The following is a 27,071-nucleotide window of genomic DNA, read 5'->3' as shown; positions in this document are numbered from 1 at the left end:
AAACGCATCTCAGAGTCAGACGCAGTCTGTGCTCAGCAATGTGGCTCTTATAGCACTGACCCCCTCTAGAGGATCACAATGGAAATTCCTCTATTATCGCAACCATATGTATGGCCAGTTAATATTACTAAGATGCTTTTGAATTTGGAATTAATATCTGAAAAATATGAAACCTGAGAAAATTATATATTATAATTTATTATAAATACAAGTTTTTAAAAAAGGCTTAACTTAGGCTACTTAATAAATACAAAGGTAACAGCAATGAATTTGTTATTGATTAATTTATTGGTTAATGTCTTGGATAAATGTGTGTTTATCTATCTATCTATCTATCAATCTATCGTCTGTCTGTCTGTCTGTCTGTCTGTCTGTCTGCGTGTGTCTGCTTTTTCCATTCAAGTTCTCGAGTCTTGGAAAACGTGATATAATGAAAAAGGCGAGTGTTGGTAGCCCGTGGGGTGTCTGACGTGGGGTGCTCGCCCTCTAAATAAACTTTGGAGTTCAGAGGGGGGAAAGAGACTGCAGAGAGCTGAAGTCATCAGTTACCAGACGAGCATACGAGCTGGGAGCAGGCGAGAGAAAGGGAGAGATAGTGAATTGCTCAACCGTGAAACTGGGAGCTATAGAGATTGAACAGAGAAGAGCGAAGTGTCGGCGACTATTTACCAATCACTGAAAGTTTCTCGAGATGCTGTGATGAGGATGACGCGAGGACCTCCTACATGCCAGGCTCAATAAATAAAGTAACATTCACACCTGGACGTGTTGTGTTGGATCACAGGATCACAGAGGGGAATACGCACAGTCATTAAGGAAGACAATCCAAATTGATCACCATGCCAATTTAATTTGATTCCCTTCTCCCTATTTTGCTTACAGTGCGCTGGATGGAGAACTAACACTTTCATTGTTTCCATGGAATGAGTGGCTCTCTCTTTGGATATCTCTCAGTGGCACATATGTGGATTGCCTCCAATATGTTACTGCCGAATCGGCCCAGGTGCATTTGGGCCATTGACAATTCTGGTTCTCTTGCGCGTGAGCAGAGCTGGGGCTTCTGCCCGATTTAGGAATAACATATTGAGTTTTGCACAGATCAGAGTGCGCTAAGGGACATTGAAATTGACAAGACAAGCCTCATTCCCCTGATTACTATGCAATTACAACTGATCTCCATTGTTTTGATCTTGCATTGTATGGAATACACAAACTGTCAGCAACACGGCTCCAGGCACCGGCAACACAAACGTAAGTTCTGCGCGCTGCTGATCTGATGCTTTGCGCACACCTGCACCGTGACTTGTAGGCTACTGGCTGTTTGTGTGAGTCGCTTTTTTAGTGGTCATGATGTTTTAAAACTTTTTCTCATTTTAAGAGACTTAAAAAGTAAAATTAATGTTTATAAAAAATAAAAAATAAATCGCTTAGGGAAGAATATTGATAATGATCAGGTGATAGGAAACTGATTAAGATAGGCTAAAGATTTTCCTGAGAATGGAACATTTTATTTATTTTATGACTTGGCAAGGAAGACGCGCCATTGCTATAAATAAAACAATTAAAATATGAGTTTTAAAAATTCAAAATTCAAAATCTAAAAAGAAAACCAGCGGACTCGACATCTCTTCTGTGGTTCAGCATATGACAATATAGGCAGCTGACAACTAAAGCAGTTAAATATTTCTTCCCAGCTGGAAGAACTGTGATTGAGTTATTGTTATCGAAGTAGATATGCTATTTTTGTTCTTATGACCTATATCACTGTTTTCTTCGTTCATATTTTGTGACAAACGGCCTGGGTTGCCAAATGCGCTGTTTCCCGAAGAAATAGGCTACTTTTAAATTGTGGCAGCGGAATGATTTTCTTTTCTTCTTTTTTTTCCTTCTTTTTTTTCTTTTAACAAACCAACAACAGGTACAATTTATTCAAATTTGTTTTAGATAAGCTGACTATCTGTGGTTAAACAATACAGTGAATGTAGCAAATAGTGTTTAGAGTTAAGATAGGCCAACACAAAAATAAACGATGGTAGACCTTACTCAGGGTAGATGCTATATAGCCTACTTTATGCTGTTTGCTATGTTCAATAGTCCTAGGCTATATGTCATGGGGTATTTTTTCAGTATTGCACCATTGAACAGTCTGTATACAGCCGTTTTCATTTGTGAAAAATTCAGTAAAATGTATCTACGCTGAGTGAGGTCCATATATGAAGTAGCCTAATAGCAGTAAAAATGTAATCTAAGTAGCCTACAAGTACATTGATAATGGTATACAAGTAGCCTACATTACAAGTAACATTACATGGTACAAGTAGCCTACATTTTCCAAGCAATCCTGTGTCCAGTTAGCCTAAACATTTTCAGTGATTAACAACTTAATGCTTTATACAAGTTGAAAATGCGTTACATTGATTATAAAATGCGTGGAATACTTTGGTTTGTTTTTAAGGGGTTTGGTCTTAGCCTATTGGTGATTTAGGCTGGTTGTGGGATAGTTTGTTTCAAAGACCTGGCAACCCTGAACAGTAGCCTATAGCCTGTTGCCTGAAATGAGCCCGTGAAACTGCGCCTGTCACTAAAGAGTGACAGTGTACCTCCTGGTTTCGTTCTGATGGCTTAATTTGAGGGATATTTTACATAGGTTTCGCCACAGTGAGTTTTGCTGAGAGAAAAAAAACAGCTACTTAACTTCTATTGGGAAATGTTGCGCTGAGGTAGCCTAAAAAGTCGAGCAAGAAGACGCGCAAGTCACGACAGATGTTTTGTTTTTAGTGGACACTTGTGTGGTTTTATTCGGACACGTATCTCGCTGGTTTTATAATGTGTTTTAAATCATGGCTATGTTGCATTTCTTATGTTTCTTTTCATTGACGAGTTTTACTTGTGTTTTGCTTTACTCTCGTTCAGTCATTTTAGTAAACAGAGCGAGCATGAATTTGTTCATCATTATTATAGTTTCGGTGTGCACTGTTCGTCTAGTATCTGGCTGTCTATGGCCAGTCCAGTTTCTTGTTAGGATCGCTCTCTAGCGGCCACTGCATTACGCTGAAAACCCTTGGTCCCTCGTGCGCTTGGTCCGTTTCACGCATTTATTGGCTGTTGCTGCTCACGGATAGGAAGACACCTCAGTAAGTTCAGTATTGACAGAAGTACAGTTTCCCCTTTTCTTTCAGTTTGCAACAATGTTGAATACATCCTTGAAAAACAAATGTTTAAATTTAGTTGTAGGTCACACGTTTTCTGACCCGGACCCCACTTAACGCCAGCACAGGGCCATTGGGGCATCTTTATAGTTGAGCACATAAAATACCTGCTAGTACATGTTTTATAATTGATTGCACACATTTGAATAGCTTGTTGAGGGTAACATAAGGAATTCCCCATTTCGTTCAAAAGGCCATTTTAATCAGAAGCATCAAGTCAAAGTTGTAACCAAATACTAAGGATTGTGGGGGACCAAGTGTAATTTGGAGGTCATGTCCCCCTCACTGTCTATGGTGGTTATGGCCCTGGATGAAGTATTTATATGATTATTTTTGTTTTACATAGGAGAAAGAAACACACATTTGCATGATGCAATGCATGCATGACAGGCTCCAGAACTGTGGAACTGAGTATGATTTTTATTTTAATAAGCAAAGTAATTTACAAATATGATTTAAAAGGCTAGATTAGTATGAATGTATAAACATGTGGTCCAAATTAGTTGTGACAAAACCAATTAGAGCAATAGCTTTTGGTATCAGGGAGCCACAAAAATGCCATCGTGGCTATGTGGCACTCACTGGGTTATTTCAAGTCTGATAGAACAAAATTATATTATGGAATTCAAAATACAAAACCCTTAGCCATATTTTCTGTTTAAAACTGAGATGGTGCCAGAATTGTGGACTGTGGCTAGGACAGTGTCTTCAGCATACTAAGTATGTGCTCTCATGTGGCATATGAGAAAAATACATCTAATCTGACTTTGACAGCTAGTTGAGCACACAGCTGTTATTTTGAATTTAAAGAGAAAACAATGTTGGGTTATCCTTAAAGAACAGAATTGTTTCGCTCATTTCAGCATATTTTTGATCAATTCATAGACGAGTCAAAATCTGATAAAAATGGAACAACAGTTTTAAAAAGTGATTTTTCACTATTTACAACAAGATCTGAATTTTCATGGGTTTAAATAAAATAGTTTTTGTTATAAGAGATGATAAAACAACTTTTTTGCAATCTGCAAACTGGTAAAAAAAAAAAAAAACTTGGTTTTCAAAAATCAACGAATTTGCGACAGCTGATTGTAACATTTTTGTCAAGACAAACATGTTGGTCTCTGAGTAACATGAAATATTTAAACCATGAAATAAACTTCATTCCGTAAAATAAGTAATGAACAATGCAAAAAAGCATTTTGAATGTCTACAGCACGTTTTATATTTACCCACAAATCAAACATATTTCACCTTATGCACGTTATCGCGTCTGTCAAAAACTCTAGGCTGGATGTCGGTTGGAATATTAGAACAAAAATATTGGGCATCAATCACTTCTCTGGAGACTTGCCGGCTAAGAAATAAGTAATTATTACCAATCCATACATTCAAATCCACATTATTTGAATCTCACAACATCAAGTCTGTCAAAAAATAACGTGATTTCATCGCTTTCCGAGAAGATTGAGAATATGGCGGCCTGAGTGGCTTCAACATGCTGTCCGTCAGAGATGATAATGTACATAATAGGTAAATTTGTTCTTCACTCGCTTAAATTGAATCAGAATGATCAGGGAACTGAGTGAAATACTTCACACTGCATGTTAAAGAGAATAAACGGCAATCCAATTGAAAAACTTCGCCAGGTTAGTAGCCTAAACATCGTCCAACATTTGTTGGTTGGACGATTTTCTTGATTTGAATATTTTCAAAAAAATTATATTCTTGACTGATCTTTTTTTCAAAATGTTGCCAATATATGAACTGTTAAATGAGTGAGCCTGAGATGAGTCCCTGTAGTCGTCCAATTTGACTCCCATATGCTGTAATATATTATAAACTTGACAGATGATTTTTATAAAATGTAGCCTACTTTGAGCACTATCTTCTCAGTTGTTTCAAAGATGAAGGCAATTATCAAAGTTTGTTCAAATATTGTTTAATATTCCAATAAAGGATTATACATTTTTACATGATTTGTTACATTTAATTACCCCTTAGCAGATTTTGACTCATTCCAAAGTGATGTTATTTATAGATACAGGTGTGCAGGGTGATGAATCTTTTTTATGTATGGTCAAATCTTTGCTGTTTAACACTTTGACAGTGAAGTGTGTCAAACATGATGATCTTGAATGCACCAGCCATCATCAGAGGCTGCTAATTAAGAGACTTTGAAATGCCTGTGATGGACAGAAACCTGGGTGAATGACCATGACTAATTTATCAGTTCACAGCGAGTGACCAAACGGTCGTCTGACCTCAAACACTTCCTGTGTTCTGTGTGTGAGTTTCTGCGTCTCTGTGTTGACAAGACACCACAAGGATTTGATTTGCATGTAAAATGGACACCTTTTTAATGCCAAAGATTTTGTAACATCTTATACATCTATATCAGAATGTCTATCTTGCATATGAATGCTTTGCAAGAGTGTTTTTATTTATTTATTGTTTTTATGTGAGTGTATTTGTGGTACTTTTGTCTAATATGAGTGTACTAGGTCACAGAGGACATAAAAGGTGAGGTCACCATTTAAGTCCCACACAGCTTTGTCAATGACAATATGTGGTAACTAATTTCCTTGTGAAAAAAGTCATGGCTGTGTTTTTAGTAAATTATCTCTGCTTGTGTGTGGCCTCCCCATGCTGTACATATCCCAGGAAATTAATTGTGTCGGCTTGCCTCACCGACTCACACCACAAGTCTTTGGGCAATAAGCAAATGCTTTTGTTTAATGTCGATGTCTTACATTTTGTTATTTAATTAGGTTTTAACTCTGCCGCTTTACCGATAGATTCTGGGAATGCTTGCTTTTGTGGTCGTTGAGTTTGAACCGTGGCGAAGCGATTTCGAACGTTCGGATTTCAGGAGTGCTCGTGTGGTTGTTATGCAAGCCTACCCAGGGGCTGTGGCAGTGCAAGGGCATGCAGAATTCCTCTGTGTAAAGGGTTCTGTGAATTAGAGAGCTTTGGCAGGAACACATTTGGGCAAATGGACAGCAGTTGTAAAGATTGCTTAGATATGTCAAACAGAATATCCTTGATCTATGGCAATCTGGCGGCCAAGACTGAACTCTGCAAATCAGGGGAGGGGGACAGAAAAACAAAACAAAACAACGATGCCTGAGCCCGAGTTCAGTAGTATGGAATGTAAGAGCAGGTATCTATCTATCTATCTATCTATCTATCTATCTATCTATCTATCTATCTATCTATCTATCTATCTATCTATCTATCTATCTATCTATCTATCTATCTATCATCTACCTATCTATCCATCTATCTATCTATCATCTACCTATCTATCCATCTATCTATATCTATCCATCTATCTATCTATCCATCTATCTATCCATCTATCTATCTATCTATCATCTTTCTATCTATCCATCCATCTGTCTATCCATCTATCTATCTACCTACCTATCTATCCATCTATCTATCTATCTATCTATCTATCTGTCTGTCTGTCTGTCTGTCTGTCTGTCTGTCTGTCTGTCTGTCTGTCTGTCTGTCTGTCTATCTATCTATCTATATCATCTTTCTGTCCATCTATCTATCCATCCATCTATCTATCTATCTATCTATCTATCTATCTATCTGTCATCTTTCTGTCCATCCATCTATCTATCTATCTATCTATCTATCTATCTATATATCTATCTATCATCTTTCTGTCCATCCATCTATCTATCTATCTATCTATCTATCTATCTATCTATCTATCATCTTTCTGTCCATCCATCTATCTATCTATCCATCCATCCATCCATCCATCGTCCGTCCGTCCGTCCGTCCGTCCATCATCCATCCATCCATCCATGATTGTAATTATATTTATATGATAAATAAATGATGCATGTTTTTATCTTACTGTATTATATAAAAATAATATGTATTAGTATTATTATAAAGAGAAAATAATACATGTAAACAAACAGAAATGAAAAAAATTATCTATCTTATCATCTTTCTGTCCATCCATCCGTCCATCATCTATCCATCAATCATCCATTAACATTTTAATGTTAAAAATAGATTTCTATTTCAAATAAATGCTGTTATTTTGAACAAAAACTGTATCAGTTTCCACACAAAAAATTTAACCAGTGGAACTGTTTTCAGTATTGAATTTGATAATAAGAAATGTTACTTGAGCAGCAAATCAGCATATTATAATTATTTGTGAAGGATCTTGTGACACTGAAGACTGGAGTAATGATGCTGAAAATTCAGCTTTGCTGTCACAGGAATAAATTATATTTTCAGTTAGAAAACAGTTATTTTAAATTGTAATACTATTAAATATTATTACTGATTTTACTGTTTTTTTTTTGTTTTTTTTTAATGAACAAGTCACAATGAGTCTGTAACACACAGACTCATTGTGAGTCTGCTTGTTACAGTGATGTTAGGGTCCTTCATTTCCTATACTTTAACTGCTGCCTTATTGTTTAGATTTACTGATGCTTGTAGAAATCCTCACTATGTAACATTCTTTCAAGCCATATCATTTCAAATTACATAAGTGAAACTAGAAGCAGAAGCAATTTTTTTTTTTGCTTCTCTTAAGTTGAGCTAGACCAATCTTCGCTTTGCCCCTAACTCACCCTCATCCAGATGCTGAGACAGGGTCAGTCCCTTCTAAAATGCAGAGCCTTTAACCATCTGAGACTGACCTTTGAGAGACACCTGGAACCGATTGACTTTAATCAGAGATGCTCTCTGAAGCACCTTCCATCTTTTTACCTTACTGAATTCAACAAGGTACTGCACTGTACTTTACAGTATGATGCGAATAGATCAGTGAACGTCTGTTCTTCTCACAGTAACTGTGAACTCAATCACTTTTGACTTCTTCAGTTCCCGAGCCAAAACAATGAGGCCATAGTGCATAAACATTATTCACAATCCCTTGAGCAAAAAGCTGAAGAAAATGTTCTCTTAATCCCCTTGAACAGTCAGGAGGACTATTTCTCAGAAATACCATCTCTTTTTGTTTTAGAGTTGTTCTGTCCAGAAGGTTGTCAGGTCAGCGATCAGCTCTATAATTTAAGAGTATCTTATCTTAAGGGATTTGTGAGTGAGAGTGTTTTTTAAATATGTCACTATAGGACATTGAGAAACCTCTTTGTCAGGTGGGCAGCTTCAGCATGTATTCACAGGTGGAGACGAGTCGATTCTGTCTGGGGTTTTGTCATAGTGTGGCCGCTCTGTTTGCGGGCTTATGAACACAAAGGCTACTGTGCTGCCGTTTGCGTGCAAACCCCGGTATGCAACGTGTCTATGTTGATTAGTTTCTCTGCCGGGAGAATCCACAGATGACTGTGCTTCCTGTCGTGTTTATTATTACACTACATTATGGTCACTGTTGTAGCTTTAATTGATGGCTCTGTTCTTTCCTCAGAGAACCTGGAACCATTTAGTTGTACCCACCATTCCTGTTTGCTCCTATAAATGTTGAGAATGTCCAAGTAAATGCCAAGTATGTTTTTTGTTGTAACTAGGTGCTGACAGGAAAAAAAGAAAAATATTGGATTCATGCATATTATATCTTTTTTTAAATGGGAAAATGTTTAACTAAAGTGTCATTTTTTCCATGTAAATTTGACACTTTTTTAGAGGAAGTGGACAGAAGGGTTGCATTATAAATGTCTTTCCTGTCACGTTCGATCAATTTAATGCATCATTGTTAAATAAAAGTATTATTTTCTTTAAAAAACAAAACGGATTGACCACATCACAAACTTTTAAACAATGGCATCAGGGCTTGAAATTAACACCAAATGCGGGTGGATTTCAGCAGTGGCGTGCAACGCAGTCACTCCTACTAGCCACTTTGGAGGGTTGAATTTTATATATAGTATACATTTTTCAATTGTAGTCTTCTTAAAAGGCATCTGAAATAAAAAAAAAAACTAAGTGCAATGTAGTGTTGTCAAAAATATAGATTTTTCGATACATATCGATGCTGAAATATCTGAAACGCTTACAGTATTCATTTTCCACTTAATAGATACACAATACCAGCTGCGCTATTAATCATTTCACTTGTTTCATTTGCTCCGGAGGAATATTGTTGGTTACAGGGCATATTGTGCATATTGCGCATAATTTTACTTGTTCGTGCAGATTTTGTGCTCACACCCAAAGTGCACGCACATAAAGCTGCCTCTCAGTACAAAATTGAGTTCTTTTTTGCTGCAAGTATTCACGTAAACAGTCAGTTTTGTTTTAAGTGAACGTAAACAGTTGAGAAAGAAAACGCATGTGTAACAGTATAATGGATCCGTGCATTCGGTCTTAAAGTGACAGAGGCCTAATCTTAGTGCTGCCAAATTATGAGACATTAAAAATATCTATCTGGCAGTTTTTCCCCATGGTATAAATGTCAGTGAAAATGCTGAGTGGCTAATAACTTTGGTAAACCACTAGCCACAGTGGCTGGCTGGTGAGCAAAAAAGTGTCAAGCCCTGCTTGGCATAAAATGTGAATTGATGTAACATGCTACTAAGAGCTTCAAACTAAACTTTAAATAGCTTTCAAAGATATAATGCCACTAGTCTTGCAAACTATGGAAGTAATACAGTGATTATTTAGTCCTCAAAAGTGTTTATTGAATCAGTGACTTCATTTACAGGCAGATGGATCAAAAAACCCTTTACTCTTGATAAGATGCGTAAAAGCAGCCAATCAGGTTAGAAATAGCCAGAATGAGAAAACAAAGAGTAGTGAGACTATTAACACACATGAAAACTGTTGGTGGTGCAACAAAGTTTAACTTTATGGAAATGAGCAGTGATGATGCAGCAACTACTGCTTGATAAGAGAAAACTTTAAAACAGACAAACAAAATATAAATTACATACAGTAACAGAATAAACATGTTACATTTGATCTAAATATGCTAGATTTTAGAATAATATCATTTGCCTTTTTTTTTTTGCATCTGCCCACATCCAGAATTTTTGCTTTATTTTGCGACGACAAGCTGACTGCACATTATCCCTCACAAAATATATAAGTAATATTGTAGCTGTGGAACACTTGGAAATGAAAGAAAAGGCCTAGACTGACACCAGTGGTTTCACTCTCCAGAAAATACATAAATTATGTATATCCATTACACTTCTCAGATCTTTACATTTTCATACATCATTTTGAGCACACATGTTACTTGATCCTAATGTGAAAATGATGTTTCTACCACAGAGGGTTCAGGGGTGAGCACCCAGGGATGCCAGGGAGGCTGTCAGACCTGCTCCGTTTACAATGGCTGTCTGACGTGCAAACCCAAGCTTTTTATTCACCTGGAGAGGGACGGGATGAGGCAGATCGGAGTGTGCCTGGCCTCCTGCCCCAATGGTTTCTACGGCACCCGTTCCCCCGACAGGAACGACTGCACAAGTAAGACGCATGTTTCACCTCAACCTCTCCTTGAAATATTTACACTACAGGCGGCTTTGTCTTAGTTACGGTATAATGAAACTATGGGCTTTGATATGCATGCTACAGCATTCTCTTCTCAGTTCAGGCAATGTGGTAATGAGTGCATAACGTGTCTTCCAGAGTGTGGGTCAGAGTGCGACTCGTGCTTTAACAGGAACTTCTGCCTGCGCTGCAGAGCGGGATCCTACTTGCACAAGGGCAAGTGCATGGAGAGCTGTCCAGATGGGCTGGTGCCCAGCGATACCAAGAAAGAGTGTGTCCCTGGTGAGTGCTCAATTTAGTGCCACAGATATAATAGACTAGTTTTTAGCTTCCTTTTTCTGTGGCCACCAGTGTTGTGTAAGCTATACTTGAAACTGTAGCTTTCCAAGCTACAAGCTAATCATAATTTGAAGTAAAACTACACTACACGCTACATATCACTGTTGGGTGGAAACCTCTATATATCTCTAAAAACGCTACTTTCAGGAAATTGAAAAAAATAATGAAACAAAACATTGTCAAAGTTGATATTGTGGATATATATGGTCAGAGACTTGCATGTGCCATTATATTGTTAACATTTTCCCAAAATCAAGCTCAAATGGAGTTACGATGTTTTTGACCAGCAAATTTCGGAGAATTTCATTAGAAAATGTCATTAGAACGGCTGCATCTGAGGCATTATGTTTTCATCAACTTACAGGTTCTTAAGTTTAATGTAGCTATATGGGTGCTGACTTTTTACTGTCATTTGGCCAAAATCTCATATTATTAAAGACAAAGTGCTACGCAGGGACTATTTAATGACTCAAAAACAAATTCTAGACTAAGACTCTTTCTGCTCATCAAATTCATAAAAATTAAAGAAAATTATGCACTTATTCAAACAACCAGTTCTTTATTTACCCTCGCATTGCAAACAAGCAGACCCGGTCCAAAATGTGTAAGGCACTTCATTCACGGTAGAGGCGGGGTGGAGTTATGAGGTTTGAGTGACAGTTTGAGGATCCAATGGAGTTACGAGGTTTAATCACAAGCTCTTTTTAATACTTTTCATTGGTTAATATGTGCAAAACCCACAGAAAGACATAAAGTGTGAACAATAGTAAATTATAGAAAAATGACTAAATATGGAGATACAAGGTTTCTGCCCGACAGCGATAATATTAAAGAGAGGACCACCTGAATGAATCGATTCACTAGAATGAATTAGACTTTCCACTGCTACATATAAGAGAGAGGGCCGTCTAAAAACAGCCATGTGGAGTTTAGATGCACAACAACATTACTTGTAGTTTGTTAAAAAAAAATTGGTGTAGAAACATTTTCTCAGAAATTGAGCAAATTTCACAAAGAAATTTCACAAAGAAACAAAGAAAAAAAAATCGTCCAGTTAGTAGTCTTACTACATTTAGTTAGTTTCTCCCCTATAATTCTAGTGAGTTTAATTGTGTGTGTATGATGGTTTTACAGCATGTCCTGTGGACTGTGACTCCTGTCAGAACAGTGACACGTGTACGAGGTGTGTGCCGGGACACTACCTCCTGCATGGGCAATGTCATCACATCTGCCCAGACAAGTTTGAGCCCAATGGCTCAATTGAGTGCATCCCAACAGGTCAGTCTCTGACATACTGTACATCTGCTGTCAAAACCCCTGCAGTGCTGTATGCGTGTGTTCACTGACTTGTTAACTGTGTTTTAGTGCACTGTGAAGTGGGCGAATGGAGTGAGTGGAGCCCCTGCTCGCGCTTGGGAAAAACATGTGGCTTCAAATGGGGTGAAGAAACAAGGACCAGGAGGGTCCTACAGAATCCCTCTCCATTGGGGAGCCCGTGCCCACAGACTTCTGAAAAGAGGGAGTGCTTTGTCAAAAGAAGAAGATGTAAGTGGCCAGTATAATTATTGATAAATAGGCCCAATCGTCCCTGAAAATTGTAAGTCTGATCACTTAGAAAAGTAAAAAGCTGCATCCTGATGTATCATTCATGTTTGTAGAACAGTGTGGGATGAGGTTTACACCGAGCTGTAATATTAAGAACAAGCCCTTAACCCTATGTATAAGAAGTAATAATAGCGATGCCTGACATAGCGAATGGAATTGCTAGTAGGCTGTTATCCATTTTCCACATCTACAAAAAACATTGACTCTGCTCATTTTATTATCATATAAATGCTTGTTTTGTATCGTCTGGATTGTAATTCTAAATGTAAGAGCCAGAATTATTTCCCAACCGATGCAAAACAAATACATGGAGCAGATTCAAAGATCTGTGCAGTTGTAATCTTAACCATATTTGGCCTGTTATGTTTTGAATGTTTATTTGTGTAATGGTATTTGTGGGACATTACTGCTTTATGACAGACAGCAGGCCAACTCGATGCTCCATCGCTCTCCACCTCATAAACAGTCAGGGCCTCAGCGCAGAGAGAGGGAAGAGAGGAAAATAAAGGAGGTGGAGATTTAAATGTGAACTTCTCTGACTCCAAAGAACAATGATATCGCTTGATCACGCACAAAAATGCAACAGAAAAACACAAAAAACACGTCACAATTAAAGGTGAACTTTGCAGTTTTTTTTACCTTAACTGAACAGCTTCGGAGTCATTGGAATGGTTATATGACTGTTTTCAGGTTGAATGGTGGTCTTCTCGCACCCCCCTAGCACCTTTGAGCAGAAAAACCACCCTTGCAACTTTGGGCCGGCGGGCCGCCTATATAAACATTTATATGCTAGCCTTCTGTGTATCATACATACCTCAGTGGACATGGCTCCGTGCGTTCGCCGGCTTCTTTGAAAACAAATGCACATGACAGGAGGGAGAAGATGGGAGGCGGGTGAGTCGCCAACGAGTTTTGACGACAGTGTTGTCAAATATCTATTCCGAAGCTGTAGGGGGAGCTCTATAGAGAAACCCACGAGCAAAAAGTGAGAAAACAGCGAAGAAATTGCCCAAACTGCATAGCGCTGCTTTAAAGGCCCGTTCATACCTAGGATGATAACTATAATTATAACAATAAATATCAGTTCTAAAATGGTTCTAAATATAAAAGAATAGAGTCCACACCACAACTATTACGGTAACGACACAGAGAAACTATATCGTTGGAATCACTTTCAGAATGATTTTTTTTCTAGCTGATGAACGATAAAAAAGACCACCTGCATTTAAAGCGCTAGATGACATAACTGCAGTGTTTGCTTAGAATAAAAATAAACGATATCGTCTGCTTCTGTGGACACTAATATAGTTATTGTTATAGTTAAGATATATATATAAATATATATATATATATTTGTGAGTTCCAAATCAGTCACTTATGAGGTTCCTTTTTATGTAGGAACAGAGCTTCCATCTCATCTTAGAAGTGTGTTCTCTCTTACATCAGAACCTCTTTGCTTGTGCACAGAAAGACTTTTTGTTCCATGTTAAATCAAAGGAGTCAGTGCAATGTTGATCCGCCGGGGGCCACAGCTGAGGGGTGCGTTTCAGGCTCGGTTATCGACCTCGCCCCCGCTTGTGATTACCCAGCTGCCCCAACTCCTAGAACATCAACTGCGCGCTAATTATCTGCCGGGGTTCTGTCCTGTCCGTGTTTATGTTCCACATACACCAGCAGGGTCAGTGGTCCGACCCCCGCCAGCTCAAAGTAATCCCAAGCCGCCCTCTGACACTGATACATCCTCCTTGTCCGCCCCCCACTCCCGATACACACACACATGCAACTGCTTTACTTGTTGTTGCCCTAGCCAAATTCATTCTTCTCCCGTTACTTGTCATTTGTTTTTCTTTCGTGTTCTCCCTCTGACTAATCCTGACCTTTTTCTTAAACATCTTGTCCAAACGCAACCTGTCTGGCCCCTGTCCTTTCCCTTTCAGACTTTCTAAAAACTCAACTCCTGATGTCAACATGTGCTCATTTAGGTTTTTAATATTGAGATAGAGACAGACTGACTGACGGAGATAGATAGATAGATAGATAGATAGATAGATAGATAGATAGATAGATAGATAGATAGATAGATAGATAGATAGATAGATAGATAGATAGATAGATAGATAGATAGATAGATAGATAGATAGATAGATAGATAGATTTTTGTTTGAGTTTGTGTGTGTATCTCAATCGTCCACTGAACTCTGTATGTAGCCCTGCACGCCTCTGCCGTCCACACTAGCACCAACCTCCCTAAGGGAGAGCAGCTATACTGGGCCTTCAAAGCCCGGGCATTCCTCCTGTGGGACGAGCCAGAGCCCTTAATCCCCGCCTGGCTCCTGCCAAAAGCCCCCGGACGACAGCACGCCTCCCTCCCTCCACCCCATCCCACCCCCAGGGTTCATTAATGAAAATGTGCCCCACTGCACCCGACATCATATCCTATTTCAACCACCTCTGCCTCTGTGCCCTTAACAGCAGCAGACTGGGATGATTTGGGTTGTCAGGGTTGATTTTAGAGCGTTTCACATTTTCAATCTTCCATCTGTCCTGACACACTTTTCACCCTCTCATCTCCCTCCTCCTTTAAGATCTCCTTCTTTTCTCCCCTCTCAATCACTCTTTCAAGAATAATGTATAATCAGAGCCAGATGACTCCTCATTTCACCTATGTTGAAACATCTAGATAGACACAACTATGAGACAAACTTGTTCCAAACCATTCCTAGCTTGCAACATATCCTAGAGGAGGATGGAACTGCAATCCATTGATTCGTCCAGAAATGATGAATAGACCCATTATCATGTGGCTATTTTCAGCTGTTGATAGAGCACCTGTAAACTTATGCTCAGATTCAACTTTAAATGGAAGCCGTGTGCCATCAAAGAGTAATACAAAACTTTTAGAAAACACTTAATTTCTCATAATATTTCACTTGCACTTTATTCTACCTTTCAAAAGTTCGGGGTCAGTGAGCAGTAAGATTTAATACTTTTATTCAGCTAGAGCTCTCAGCATATTAGAATGATTTCTCAAGGATCATGTGACACTGAAGACTGGAGTTAATCTTACTTTTAATTCTTATTTTGCACTTTATCTCCTTTTTTACATTTTTAAATGCACTTGTCTAAGGCAGAAACAGGCTTCTAAAACTAAAGGAGTATCCCAAAAGAAGAATTCACAAAATAATCTATTTCTCAATTGTTTCTCCTATAGAAATGAGATTACATGGAGAACAAATGGTGACTTTTCCAGTGGAACTTTCCTGTTTTTTCAGAGAAAAAGACACTAGTATTCTCGCATGGGTCTCCTATTTTCTGATTTCTCATCAAATTCCTTTAAGCCCACTTGATCTGCTGTGCTATCCATTTTAATTTTATGACACTGTATTTTATACTGCATGACATAAATTGTCTTATTCGTGTCAAAATTGATACGTAAATGTAACATAACTCCAGTAGGTCTCTTTGCATGAGCTTTGAACAAGCAACCTCTGAACCATGACATTTTCCTCTGGGATTGCCTCTGCTACTGCAGTGGTGACCAGCTGCTCAAGAACATGCTCCATCGCTGAGGAAATCACTTGTATTCATTTCGTCGCTTGACTGTTTACTGAAAAACGTGACAGCCTTCCATCTCCGAAAGAGTGGCAGTAAACATCTCCATAATAATTGGCACAGCGCTCTGGTCATGTTACGCCTTGGTTTATGGGAAAGGCAGAGGATTACGCCTAATCCACTGATCTCCAAATCGTCACGACAAAGACAACAGTGTGCGTGAAGGGGAACTTCCTGTGTTTAAAGAGACGGCGAGAGGGGAGGTGACGACAGCGAGTGAAATGTGTGTGCGCGCGTGTGTATGTTTTGATCGGTCAGACACCGTACATGAGTCAGCCCGTTCAGAATGCACAGTACAATCACAACATCCTCGAGCCCACGAGAGGTCGAGGAGGGGGATTTCACTTCATCCTCCTGAACTACTTTCAGTCACAAAACAAGAGTCGTCAGTGGCCCCCTATCGCCCTGGCTAGACCCCAGGAATGTGTGGGTCAGTGTGGGTTGCAGTGGGCAGGGAGTCCGGAGAGAGTCCGGCTGATTAATAGAGCCTGCTTTGGGGGGTGGGGGGAGCAGAAGCGGGGGAGAGGTGGCTGTCCACCTCAGCACTTTTCCAATCCTCATCTGTGCCCCACCGATAAGCCTCTGACAATAATGGAAATTGGCTAGCCGTGAGCGTTGAGCAACGGCGAGATAAAGTAATATTAACAGAATTTGTATTTTGAGTCGTTCTATTTTTGATGTGCTAATCGGTTGTTAGCTTATTCTGCTGTCAAACATTCAGCTGGGCGGCTTCACCGTGGTTGCTCATCTTGACAGTTTTATTCCAAAGAGACGTACTGTGCACTAATTGCAGGAATCATGTTCCTGGAAGAAACCGGACTGGTTGCTCAAGAGCACAATGGAGATAAAGTTATCTGACTCTGCAATTGATGGGTCGCCGCCTACCTTTTGCATTTCCAGTGTATAATTAATCTGAAAATGAAAAAGCTGTCATATTTACTCACCCTCATGTTGTTCTTAAACAATATGCTGTTACTTTTTGTTAAAGGTAGGGTAGGCAATTTCAGAGAGGCTAGCAATAGCGAGCTAGCTTTGAAATCATAAGATCCCACCCTCCCTTCACAGCGTCCAACATTTGCACTATATTCTTTCTGAAGGAATAAGTAGCTGTGTGAGAAACTGAAATTTATGATCGTTTATATCAAGACTCAACACCAGGATTGATGTCATATTCATTCTTAATATTATTTATATACCATTATAGTATTTATTCATATTTAGAAAAGCTTTAATAATTTTATTTTTGTTTTATTTAATTTTTAGATTTAAAGTTCACCAAAAAAAAAACAACTCATACCTCATAAATGAAATGAAGGTTAGAAAATAATGACAGGATTTACATTTTTCAGTAAACTATCCCTTTAAAACACTGATCAGCCATTCTTTGACAGTGTTAAAGAAAGACAAATGAAATGGAAAAGGTTGTTGTACAAGACTGTCATCTTGTGGTAGACCAGACGCAACCAATCGCACACCCCACCAGATGGTTCTGCTGTTTCACAACTTTATAAATGGGTCTTCAAACTGGATTCCATCAAACTCTTAATAATCTATGAAAAATACTTTTAAATAGAAGTGATGATTGCTGAAGGGATGTCTCCCAACCAAAACAGTCCAAAATTAAGAACAATGGTCATCTTAGGTTGAATGAGTAATTCCATCTGGAGCGGGAGAGAAATGAGGGATGATGGGAAAATCACTAAAGCCTGATTAATAGAATGATAGAATGATTCAACATGCCTGTATGGGAAATAAATCAGCTCAGATGCCGGCCAAACTCTGACTGGTCATATTGTGTGTGCACTTTTTCTGGTTCCAATACTTTCTTTTATTCCAGATTAATGAGCAAAAACATTGCAAGTCATTTTCCTGTAAAGTGTAAACATTGTGGTGATTAAAAACATTGCGATTTGTTACTTTTGAACACACCCCAAACTGTAAATGTAAACGTGTAACTTATTCATTTAATAGATTTTTAAATAGAATTTAAATTTTAATAGACCATATTTTTAAATGTATTTTGTTCCTTTGATAGGAAAGCTGAGTTTTTTTTAGCATCATTACTCTAGTCTTCAGTGTCACATGATCCTAAAGAAATCATTCTCATATGCTGATTTAGTGCTCAAGAAACAGCTGTTTTTTTATGTGGAAAGCATACTTTTTTTCATGATTTTTTGATGAATAGAATTTTTTAAAGCTACACTGTGTGATATTTTCCCCCATCTAGCGGTGAAATTGTATATGACTACCCAGTGAATATTAGTTTCTGTTCCTTTCAATTTCGAGGGCGTTTTAACTCCTACGGTGGCCGTATTATTCCAAGATTAACATGGCTTCCAGTTCGACTTCGTCCAATTGCGCCTTTAAAACTATCACCTGTGATCCGTCCCAGAACAGATTTATGTTACAAGGTAAACAATACTTTTTCACAATTGACGTGAGGAAAAGTAACGCAAGTTATACTAGAGGTCGTTCTGGCGTTATGCACAACCATGCTTTGGTTAGACAAGCAACTATAAAACTTCGAATTTACACAAATAGGCTGAATTACCTGCCGAGAAGTAAGCAGGCATCTTCGCCGTCCGTTTTAAAATCTATGCTCCTCATGAGCTCTTTCCATCTGGGAAAAGTTACTCCAGTATTGACTTTGGTCTTGCTGATTTGCTTGTCGCGTTGACGTTTTAATTCTCTCTTTCGCTTCCTTGGCGACTCTGCTACATGTCCTCAAAAATAGGCGTGATCCTCCATCTTTCAAATCTGCCGGCAGTCGCGAGTAATCTCCCCCTCGCATTCGTCACGGTGTCACTGAGTGTAAAGCGCGAAAAGCGAAGCTTGACTTTACAGGTATGTCCCTCTTTGGCTAATGTAGTTTCAAGATGGAGGGGCAACATGGCGACCGGCATTCGAACCCCTCACCCGTATGTACTTTCAATGGCAGATTATAAACTTACGAGAATACTTTATTACTTGAAAGAAGTAAATATACATTAATGAGCACATATATTTTTGAAAGAACTAAGTGTTTTTTGCTAAGAATCAACTAAAAAAAATTACACAGTGTAGCTTTAAGTAACAACATGTATTAAATAGAAATCTTTTGTAATGTTATAAATGTCTTATACTGTCAACTTTACTCAATTTGATGCATACTTTATTTTATTTTTAGAAGAGGTGTACTATTACTTCTCTAAGTGATCAAATTTTCACCTGGCAGACGATAAAATAGACAAAAAACACAGATTTATACTATATTTTAATGTTAAAAAAGTGTCTCACACTGTCACCAATTGTCCTTGCAGGTAAGCCAGCGAAAGGCCAGCGGCGGGGAGAGAAGAAAAAACGCTTCAACCTGCAGGAGAAAGACAACGTCGAGGCCCGTCGAGAGAGGAAGAGAGAACGAGAGAAGGAGACGATCGACCGAGAGGACTCGGAAAGCCGGAACAAAACAGAGCACCGTCGCAGGAGGGACCAGAGCAGGGACGCTGGAACAGTATAGAGAGAGGCGGCTCCTCGCTGCTCCTCTGCTGCTGCTCTTCTTTCCCCTATCAGTCCGTGTCACCCCCTCACTCTCTTAACCCCTCGCCGAGGGGGTGTTGCTGCTACCTGTATAATTTAAACGTATACTGTATATGCACATGAGAGAGGGGACGCTCGTCATCCACACAGTTGCAGACAGTCAGGACGCCCCTCGAACTTCTCCTTCAGAGGGCACCCTTCACCCCCTGGGCCCGGTCTGGTGCTGGATTGAGGCTGAACTGTGTATCGTGGGGCTGGGCATGTCCGATGATCCGTGGAATTTTTTTTTTTTTTTTAAGGGGGTCCAGGTACAGCACTGTATCATGGTTTGAATGTAGGTTTTTGAGACATTAAAGTAGAGTTGTTGTATAAACGTCTGTTTTTTTTATTTTTTGGGGGGCTGAGTAAATTAAAAATGAGCATGCTTACTGCCACCGTGGACATTGCCTGCCGCCAGAGGCTGAGACTGCATGTTGATTGGTGTAAATGGCTGATGAACTGGCTTTCTTCATACTGGATGAGCAACAACACTCTCGCTGCAACGTTTTAACTTCAGTTTTCTCCGAACAAAGTGTTGATTTGCCTGTCTGTATAAACAGGATCTGAGCTTTCCATTGAAGCCATCTGACCAGAAATCAAAAGCACCTGTATGTCAAATAAACAATACTGAGTTTGTATTCGTTTGTAATTTATTTATTGTCTCAACAAACATAAATATACATCAAACACAACAGTAGCTTAGCTATAAATGTTTGGTGATGCATAACACCATTTAAAGATACAAATATGTGATTTCTTCCTCATTTATTATATATCCACATTTAATTTTCTCTGTGAACATTAATACACAGACAGATAGATGAGATGGATGGATGGATAGGCAGATAGATAGATAGATAGATAGATAGATAGATAGATAGATAGATAGATAGATAGACAGATAGATGGATAGATAGATGGATGGATGGATGGATGGTTGGATGGATAGGCAGATAGATAGATAGACAGATAGATAGATAGATAGATAGATAGATAGATAGATAGATAGATAGATAGATAGATAGATAGATAGATAGATAGATAGATGGATGGATAGGCAGATGGATGGATAGATGGATGGATGGATGGATGGATGGATGGATGGATGGATGGATGGATGGATGGATGGGTGGATAGATAGATAGATAGATAGATAGATAGATAGATAGATAGATAGATAGATAGATAGATAGATAGATAGATAGATAGATAGATTGATTGATTGATTGATTGATTGATTGATAGTTTTTAAGTGTTGATAGTAATTTACAAAAGTAATAAATAAAAATATGATTTATGTTTATACTGTTCACATAAAAAATATACACGACTTTGCTATAGGATGCTACAAAATTACTTTAAAAATAACAATAGGCCTTTAAGAATAATGTTCAAGGATAAATTAGTTTGTAAGAGTTCCAATTGTATACATAAATAAATTCACAAACACACACACACACACATATATAAAATGTAATTAGGGGAGAAATTAATACTTTTACGTTTTTTTGTGTGTGTGTTTTGTTTGTTTTGTTTTTTTACAATTTTGTGTTATAAATTTCTGTTCTTATAAAGTTTTCTAATGTCCTCGTTGTTTTATTTAGAAGGTTAAAATGATGTTATCATAAGACGTTTGAAATGTTTTGAAATACTCATCATACAGTATAAGTGTTGAAATCTGGCCCAGCATAGTAGTTAATACCAATAAAAACAGTGTTTTTGTCCTTTTCGCAAAGATTGGTCTGAAAGGTTAACCAGGTCGTTGTGCGCGTCTCATCCAGTCCAGTAGGTGGCGGTGGCGGTGGCGGTGGCGGTGATGATCGTGGTCCTTCACCAGCGCTGTAGCATTTCCCCGAGTGAGTAAGACAGATGTCTAGTAGATGATGGCAACATGCGATCTTTTCAATCTTTGAGCTTTCGTATTACGCAGATAAACATACCAATATTTGTTATTCTTAATCATTTTGCTCGCCTAATATATCGGTAGTTAAAGTACATGTAAGTTTCTGAAACTATTGTGGGCGTCTTTTCAATGAGATGTGTGTGTAACTTTCTTTATTAACGTGCTGTGACTTTTATGATATAACTTCACAGCATCCGATTTTAAGTCGTCGTCAGTTTTAATCGTAAAGATCCAGAGCTTAAACAGTCATGTCAGTGACGGGTAAGATAGATGTTTCCCCCCATCATCAGCCCGCTGATCTGAGTGAAAGGACACTGACACCAGAAGAGACGGAGAAACTCAGAAGTGACCGGGTCTTAGTCACAGACTTCAAGCAGCAGAAACTCGAAACGGATGCGCAGAAAAACTGGGACTTATTTTATAAAAGAAACACAACGAACTTTTTCAAAGACAGACACTGGACCACCAGAGAGTTTGATGAACTGAAAAACTGCAGAGAGGTAAAAGATTTTGCGAGCATTTGCTGTAAAATGTTTGAGTTTGTATGGATGATTGTAACTCTGTTCTTTCAGTCTCAAGGACAGAAGCTGGTGTTGTTGGAGGCTGGCTGTGGGGTTGGAAACTGTATTTTCCCCCTTCTGGAAGAGGATCTCAGTATCTTCATCTATGCTTGTGACTTCTCTCCACGAGCTGTTGAGTTTGTGAAGGTAAAAGTGATGGAATTGCGTTTCCTTTCAATGTAAAGGGTTAGTTCACCCCAACATTTAAAAATGATCCCATAATTTACTCAGTAATTTGACTTTATATCACTTTTTTTTTCCCAGCCAAACGCAATCTGAAGTAACGTTAAAAAATATCCCGGCTCTTCCAAGCTTTCGTATATATACTGGGAGTGAATGGTACCTTGTTTTTTGAAGCAAAAAAAAAAAAAAAACGCACTTATCCATCATAAAAGTGCTCCACACGGCTCCAGGGGGTTAATAAATGCCTTCTGAAGCGAAGTGATGCGTTTTTGTAAGAAAAAGATCCATATTTATAACTTTATAAACTATAATCACTGGCTTGCGGTAACTGCTGTACACTAATCTAGTTCTGGCGGAAGAGTGACCTCTGACCTGACATATTGACGAACTCGGAAGCGCAGAGGATAGAGCAAAACAAAACACCGGTCACGAATTAGAAGTCTAAAACGAGAATTTGAAAAGAGAAATGTCAGAGAATTTCGATATTTAGCTTGAGTTTGTTGCCCAGTCCTATTTGTTTGAACCGCGAGAGGCGTCTACATCCTACGTCAAACGCCAGAACTAGATACTCTCATGAACACGTGAACGGACATTACCAGAAGCTTGTGATTACAGTTTATAAAGTTATAATTATTCATATTTTTCTTACAAAAACGCATCGCTTCGCTTCAGAAGGCCTTTGTTAACCCCCTGGAGTCGTATGGATTACTTTTATGATGAATGGATGCTCCTTTTTTTTTAGCTACAAGGTACTATTCACTCCCATTATAAAGCTTGGAAGAGCCAGGATATCTTTTTAAATATAACTCTGATTACTTTTGGCTGAAAAAGAAAGTCATGATATACACCTAGGATGGCTTGAACGTGAATTATGGGATAATTTTCATTTTTGGGTGAACTAACCTTTAAAACCCACATCTGGTCAAACTTTTTCCCGCCATATAACGTTGCACATTCATACGCTAATTGTTTTGTATGTAATCTGTCTTTATTGATTATTATTCATTATTATTGCAGCAAAATGCCTTGTATTGCACTGAGCGATGCCTTGCATTTCAGTGTGACCTCACTAAGGATGATCTTCAGGCCACCATACAAGTGGAAACAGTGGATGTAGCCACATTGATATTTGTTCTGTCTGCAATTCATCCTGAAAAGATGCAGAAAGCCCTAGAACAAATTTTTAAGGTACTGCTGTGGTCAATCTGTGGTTTAAGGTATCATACTGCATCAACTTTTAATTTAAAACAAGTAAACTTATAACTGTCTTTGCATAACTCAGTTTCTTTGCCTTCTGAAGTAATTTCTGCTTCCTAAACAAACTCTCAGGTATTAAGACCAGGAGGTATTGTCCTCTTCAGGGACTATGGACTGTACGATCATGCCATGTTGAGGTTTAAGTCAGGCAATAAGCTGGGGGAGAATTTCTATGTAAGACAGGATGGGACCCGTTCCTTTTTCTTCTCAAGAGGTCAGTGTGGACTGCTTGTTTTTGATCATCTGTGTGTTACTGCATTGAAGTTAATGTATTGTTTCTTTTTTCTTTCTTATAGAGTACTTGGCTGGTTTGTTCCAACAGGCAGGATTTGAGACTCTTGTGAACGAGTATGTGCTGAGAGAAACTGTGAATAAAAAAGAGGGTCTGTGTGTTCCCCGAGTGTTCCTGCAGAGTAAATTTTGCAAACCTTTTTCCTCATAATGACTAGCATAAATAAGTTACATTTTTGTAAAAAAAAAAAAAAAAATTCCCAAAGTATTGTGCAGTAATTTATTGACTTTCTGCCGCAAATGTTTTTACTATCTCATAATGAAATAAAATGGCAGATTTTTCAGTTATTTGGAATTCTTCATCTCATACTTGGGTATTGTCAAGTCAAGTCACCTTTATTTATATAGAGAGCTTTATATACAAAACAGATTGTTTCAAAGCAGCTTCACAGTAATAAACAGGAAAATAAAAGTATATGTGATGCAAACATGTGAGTTCAATTTTGCTGTAAAGCTGCTCTAAAAAGAAAATAGTGTCATTGTTCTGATGAGGTCAGTTCAGTTCAATAACTGTAAAGATCATCAAATTTGAAATCAGTTCAATTCAACTATAAAGCAGCGCTGTAGAAAACGGTGAACAGTAACATCGTCCCGTTCAGTTCTCATAGTGTCAGTACAGTCAGATCAATAATATTGTTGAATATTATGTGTATGTTGGTGTAATATACAAAGATAGTGTATGGTGTTCTGGGAAGATTCTGGATTTTACATAATTATGTTGCAACCTCCCTGGTGGTCTAGTGGTTAGGATTCGGCGCTCTCACCGCCGCGGCCCGGGTTCGATTCCCGGTCAGGGAATGGAAACATTTTCATTTACAGTAAGGTTCTTAAACTCTTGTTCTAAAAAATGAAGAACAAAGAAATGTGCATCAGGTGTAACGTTACTATTTTATTTTTTATGTTTTTTTATTATTATTATTCATCAAATTAATTTATGAAGCCACTGCCAACTGTATCGTTACATGTTGCATTGTTATAATGCCATCATATTCTGTGCAGGCAATTAGCTTACTGCGCTGTAATTAGAAAAGCCTGACAATATCACTGTAAATACCTTAAGTCTTGTGGTATTCCGCCATGTTTCTCAGTGACGCCCACAACTCGTAAAGACGGGACTTAGAGAAAATCCCGAGCTCCCCACTGGTATTTACGACATTGTGGTGGCGTTCAAGTGCGTTCAACTTGTAAATACGATATACGAGATTACTTGAACGCACCAAGCTTTGTTAGGTGCAACATGCCACCTTTTTTGTGCAAACCCTGTTTTCCCTGATCACCTCACCCCAGTCGGCAACAGTCATTGTGTTAGTTAAAGAACTAAGATGCGTACAAGAAAACACATTGGAATCACACTGAAACAAGTTGAGAAGAACAGATTTGTAATGTACTTATTTTTATCTGTCCATCTGCATAAATGACCGTACCTAAATACATAGACACGCGCGCGTTCCCTCTGATGAAAAGAGTGTCCAACCTAGTATCGTCATCAAGTTGTCGTGGCCGAGTGGTTAAGGCGATGGACTAGAAATCCATTGGGGTCTCCCCGCGCAGGTTCGAATCCTGCCGACAACGAAATGTTTTCCGTTTTACAACTTACACCTTATGTTAAATAATGAAACATGCTAAACCAAGCGTCATGTCCACATTGAGAGCATGTTAAATGCACAATATGAAATTTTCGCTGCTACAGGTCACTTTTTCAAAACAAAGGCATATCTTGATAACTCCGTGGGAGTTGTCATCTCTACTTCCTCAGCCGACGGAAAGGAATCAGACGGACTCGGGCAGAAATCATGTTCATGGATGAGCTAAAGTATTGAAGTTTTATTTAAGTTTTATTATTTATTTTTCTTTGTGCATTTCGAACACTTTTCATCACAAACACAAATTTTGCTTTCTTTTCTGCTGTCTTTTTTGCGGGTCTAAATATTTTGCTTGCGAGTTGAAAAGTTTTGCTTGCAAATGAAGCCGTGTCTCAGTGGGCGGTTTTTACCAATCAGGATGGAAGACCCTTTTCTATTGGTCACCCTGAATCGAAGTGGCAGGTTGACCACGCCCACTACGTTTTCCCGCTGCTGCCGCGGAGTGTCTCTGAGAAGAGCGAGCGAACCTGTAACATGGCGAGCAATAAAAACATGGAAAGAAAACGTGTGAAGTAGAATTTATATTATGTATTTTACGAACCTATATTATCATTATAATTTTTAAGCCTAATATTGTTAAAAGTCAATGTAACGTGACTAACGTCTCTTCTGCTGCTAGCACAATCACGGTTCCGGGTAACGTTGATCCGGAAGTTATGGCAGATTACATGATTACCTATTTTGGCCCATTTGGCCCGACTTCACTGGTTTAGCCAACGTGGGAGAGCATAACAAGAGAATAATTCAGTTCACTTGTCACTGAGTTTATGATATTAAATCAGTAAAGGACATGTTGCTCTCCATATTACAAGTTCACTCATCCTGGTTGGTAGAGACCGCCCACTGAGACACAGCTTCATCATTCGCAAGCAAAACTGTTCAACTTGCAAGCAAAAGATTTAGACCCGCAGAAAAGAGAGCAAAATTTGTGCGTTTGGGATGAAAAGTGTTCGAAATGCACAAAGAAAAATAAAGGTTTTCAAAGATTTACATGCACTGCAAATAATTTGATCAACTTCTTTATTTTTGAGACTTTTTTGCAATCTTTGTTTTTTTAAATTACAAAATAATTAGTTATACTCTCAAACACAGTATGTTTGATTGAATAAAAAAAGACACAAAGGAAATTAAATATTAAAGAAACACTTTTGAACAGCCTTTTTGAACATTTTTGTGTCAATAGTACAAGAAAAGATGTTGGAATATTTTGGTTGGCCTACTTCCTAATTTATGTGGGTTTTTTCCTCTGATTTGTAAAACAGTGACCGACCGCATATACACTCTAGTCTAAGGTATGAGTTCGGCCAAAGACAATTATATTATGTTATTTATTATATTGTTTAACAGGTTAATGATGCAAATGTAAATCTGTGTGTGTGCCAATGGCTGTTTTGCCCCGTTGAGTGCTGTTCGGAACTGTTAGGACGTAATTTAGGATTGTTAGGAATGCGTTAGGAATTGTTAGGACTTATTTAGATTGTGT

General features: G+C 38.4%; 2 protein-coding genes and 1 long non-coding RNA gene across 4 annotated transcripts in view; 2 read left to right on the top strand and 1 right to left on the bottom strand.

Annotated features, from left to right (window-relative positions):
* LOC309483506 overlaps positions 1 to 27,071 on the bottom strand; it is a 159,160-nt gene that overhangs the window by 6,324 nt on the left and 125,765 nt on the right. The window lies entirely within an intron of this gene.
* Positions 520 to 20,389, top strand: rspo3 (R-spondin 3). The gene is made up of 6 exons (XM_082149480.1): positions 520 to 1,251; positions 10,422 to 10,616; positions 10,779 to 10,922; positions 12,114 to 12,257; positions 12,345 to 12,524; positions 19,496 to 20,389. The coding sequence occupies exons 1-6, from the start codon at positions 1,158 to 1,160 to the stop codon at positions 19,690 to 19,692; spliced, it is 954 nt and encodes a 317-aa protein (XP_082005606.1). The 5' UTR covers positions 520 to 1,157; the 3' UTR covers positions 19,693 to 20,389.
* On the top strand, positions 21,584 to 24,233 carry mettl6 (methyltransferase 6, methylcytidine). Of its 2 annotated transcripts, XM_082149287.1 has the most exons (6): positions 21,586 to 21,749; positions 21,846 to 22,154; positions 22,227 to 22,361; positions 23,415 to 23,585; positions 23,727 to 23,868; positions 23,951 to 24,233. In XM_082149287.1, the coding sequence occupies exons 2-6, from the start codon at positions 21,903 to 21,905 to the stop codon at positions 24,094 to 24,096; spliced, it is 846 nt and encodes a 281-aa protein (XP_082005413.1). In that variant the 5' UTR covers positions 21,586 to 21,749; positions 21,846 to 21,902; the 3' UTR covers positions 24,097 to 24,233. The 2 variants fall into 2 exon arrangements, with proteins under 2 accessions (XP_082005414.1, XP_082005413.1); XM_082149288.1 differs by having other exon boundaries at positions 21,584 to 22,154; positions 23,457 to 23,585.

The sequence above is a fragment of the Leuciscus leuciscus genome (genome assembly GCF_965113295.1).
Source record: "Leuciscus leuciscus genome assembly, chromosome: 20".
In the NCBI taxonomy this organism is placed as follows: Eukaryota; Metazoa; Chordata; class Actinopteri; order Cypriniformes; family Leuciscidae; genus Leuciscus; species Leuciscus leuciscus.
Note: the sequence above shows the minus strand (reverse complement) of the source record. Positions and strands in the feature narration are given on the sequence as shown.

Excerpts from the sequence above, each read along its gene's own strand:
- mettl6 (XM_082149287.1), top strand. The coding sequence starts at position 21,903 with ATGTCAGTGACGGGTAAGATAGATGTTTCCCCCCATCATCAGCCCGCT. Across the intron at positions 22,155-22,226 it reads AACTGAAAAACTGCAGAGAG|TCTCAAGGACAGAAGCTGGT; the intron begins GTAAAAGATTTT and ends CTGTTCTTTCAG. Across the intron at positions 22,362-23,414 it reads GAGCTGTTGAGTTTGTGAAG|CAAAATGCCTTGTATTGCAC; the intron begins GTAAAAGTGATG and ends TTATTATTGCAG.
- rspo3 (XM_082149480.1), top strand. The coding sequence starts at position 1,158 with ATGCAATTACAACTGATCTCCATTGTTTTGATCTTGCATTGTATGGAA. Across the intron at positions 10,617-10,778 it reads CGACAGGAACGACTGCACAA|AGTGTGGGTCAGAGTGCGAC; the intron begins GTAAGACGCATG and ends CGTGTCTTCCAG. Across the intron at positions 10,923-12,113 it reads CAAGAAAGAGTGTGTCCCTG|CATGTCCTGTGGACTGTGAC; the intron begins GTGAGTGCTCAA and ends ATGGTTTTACAG.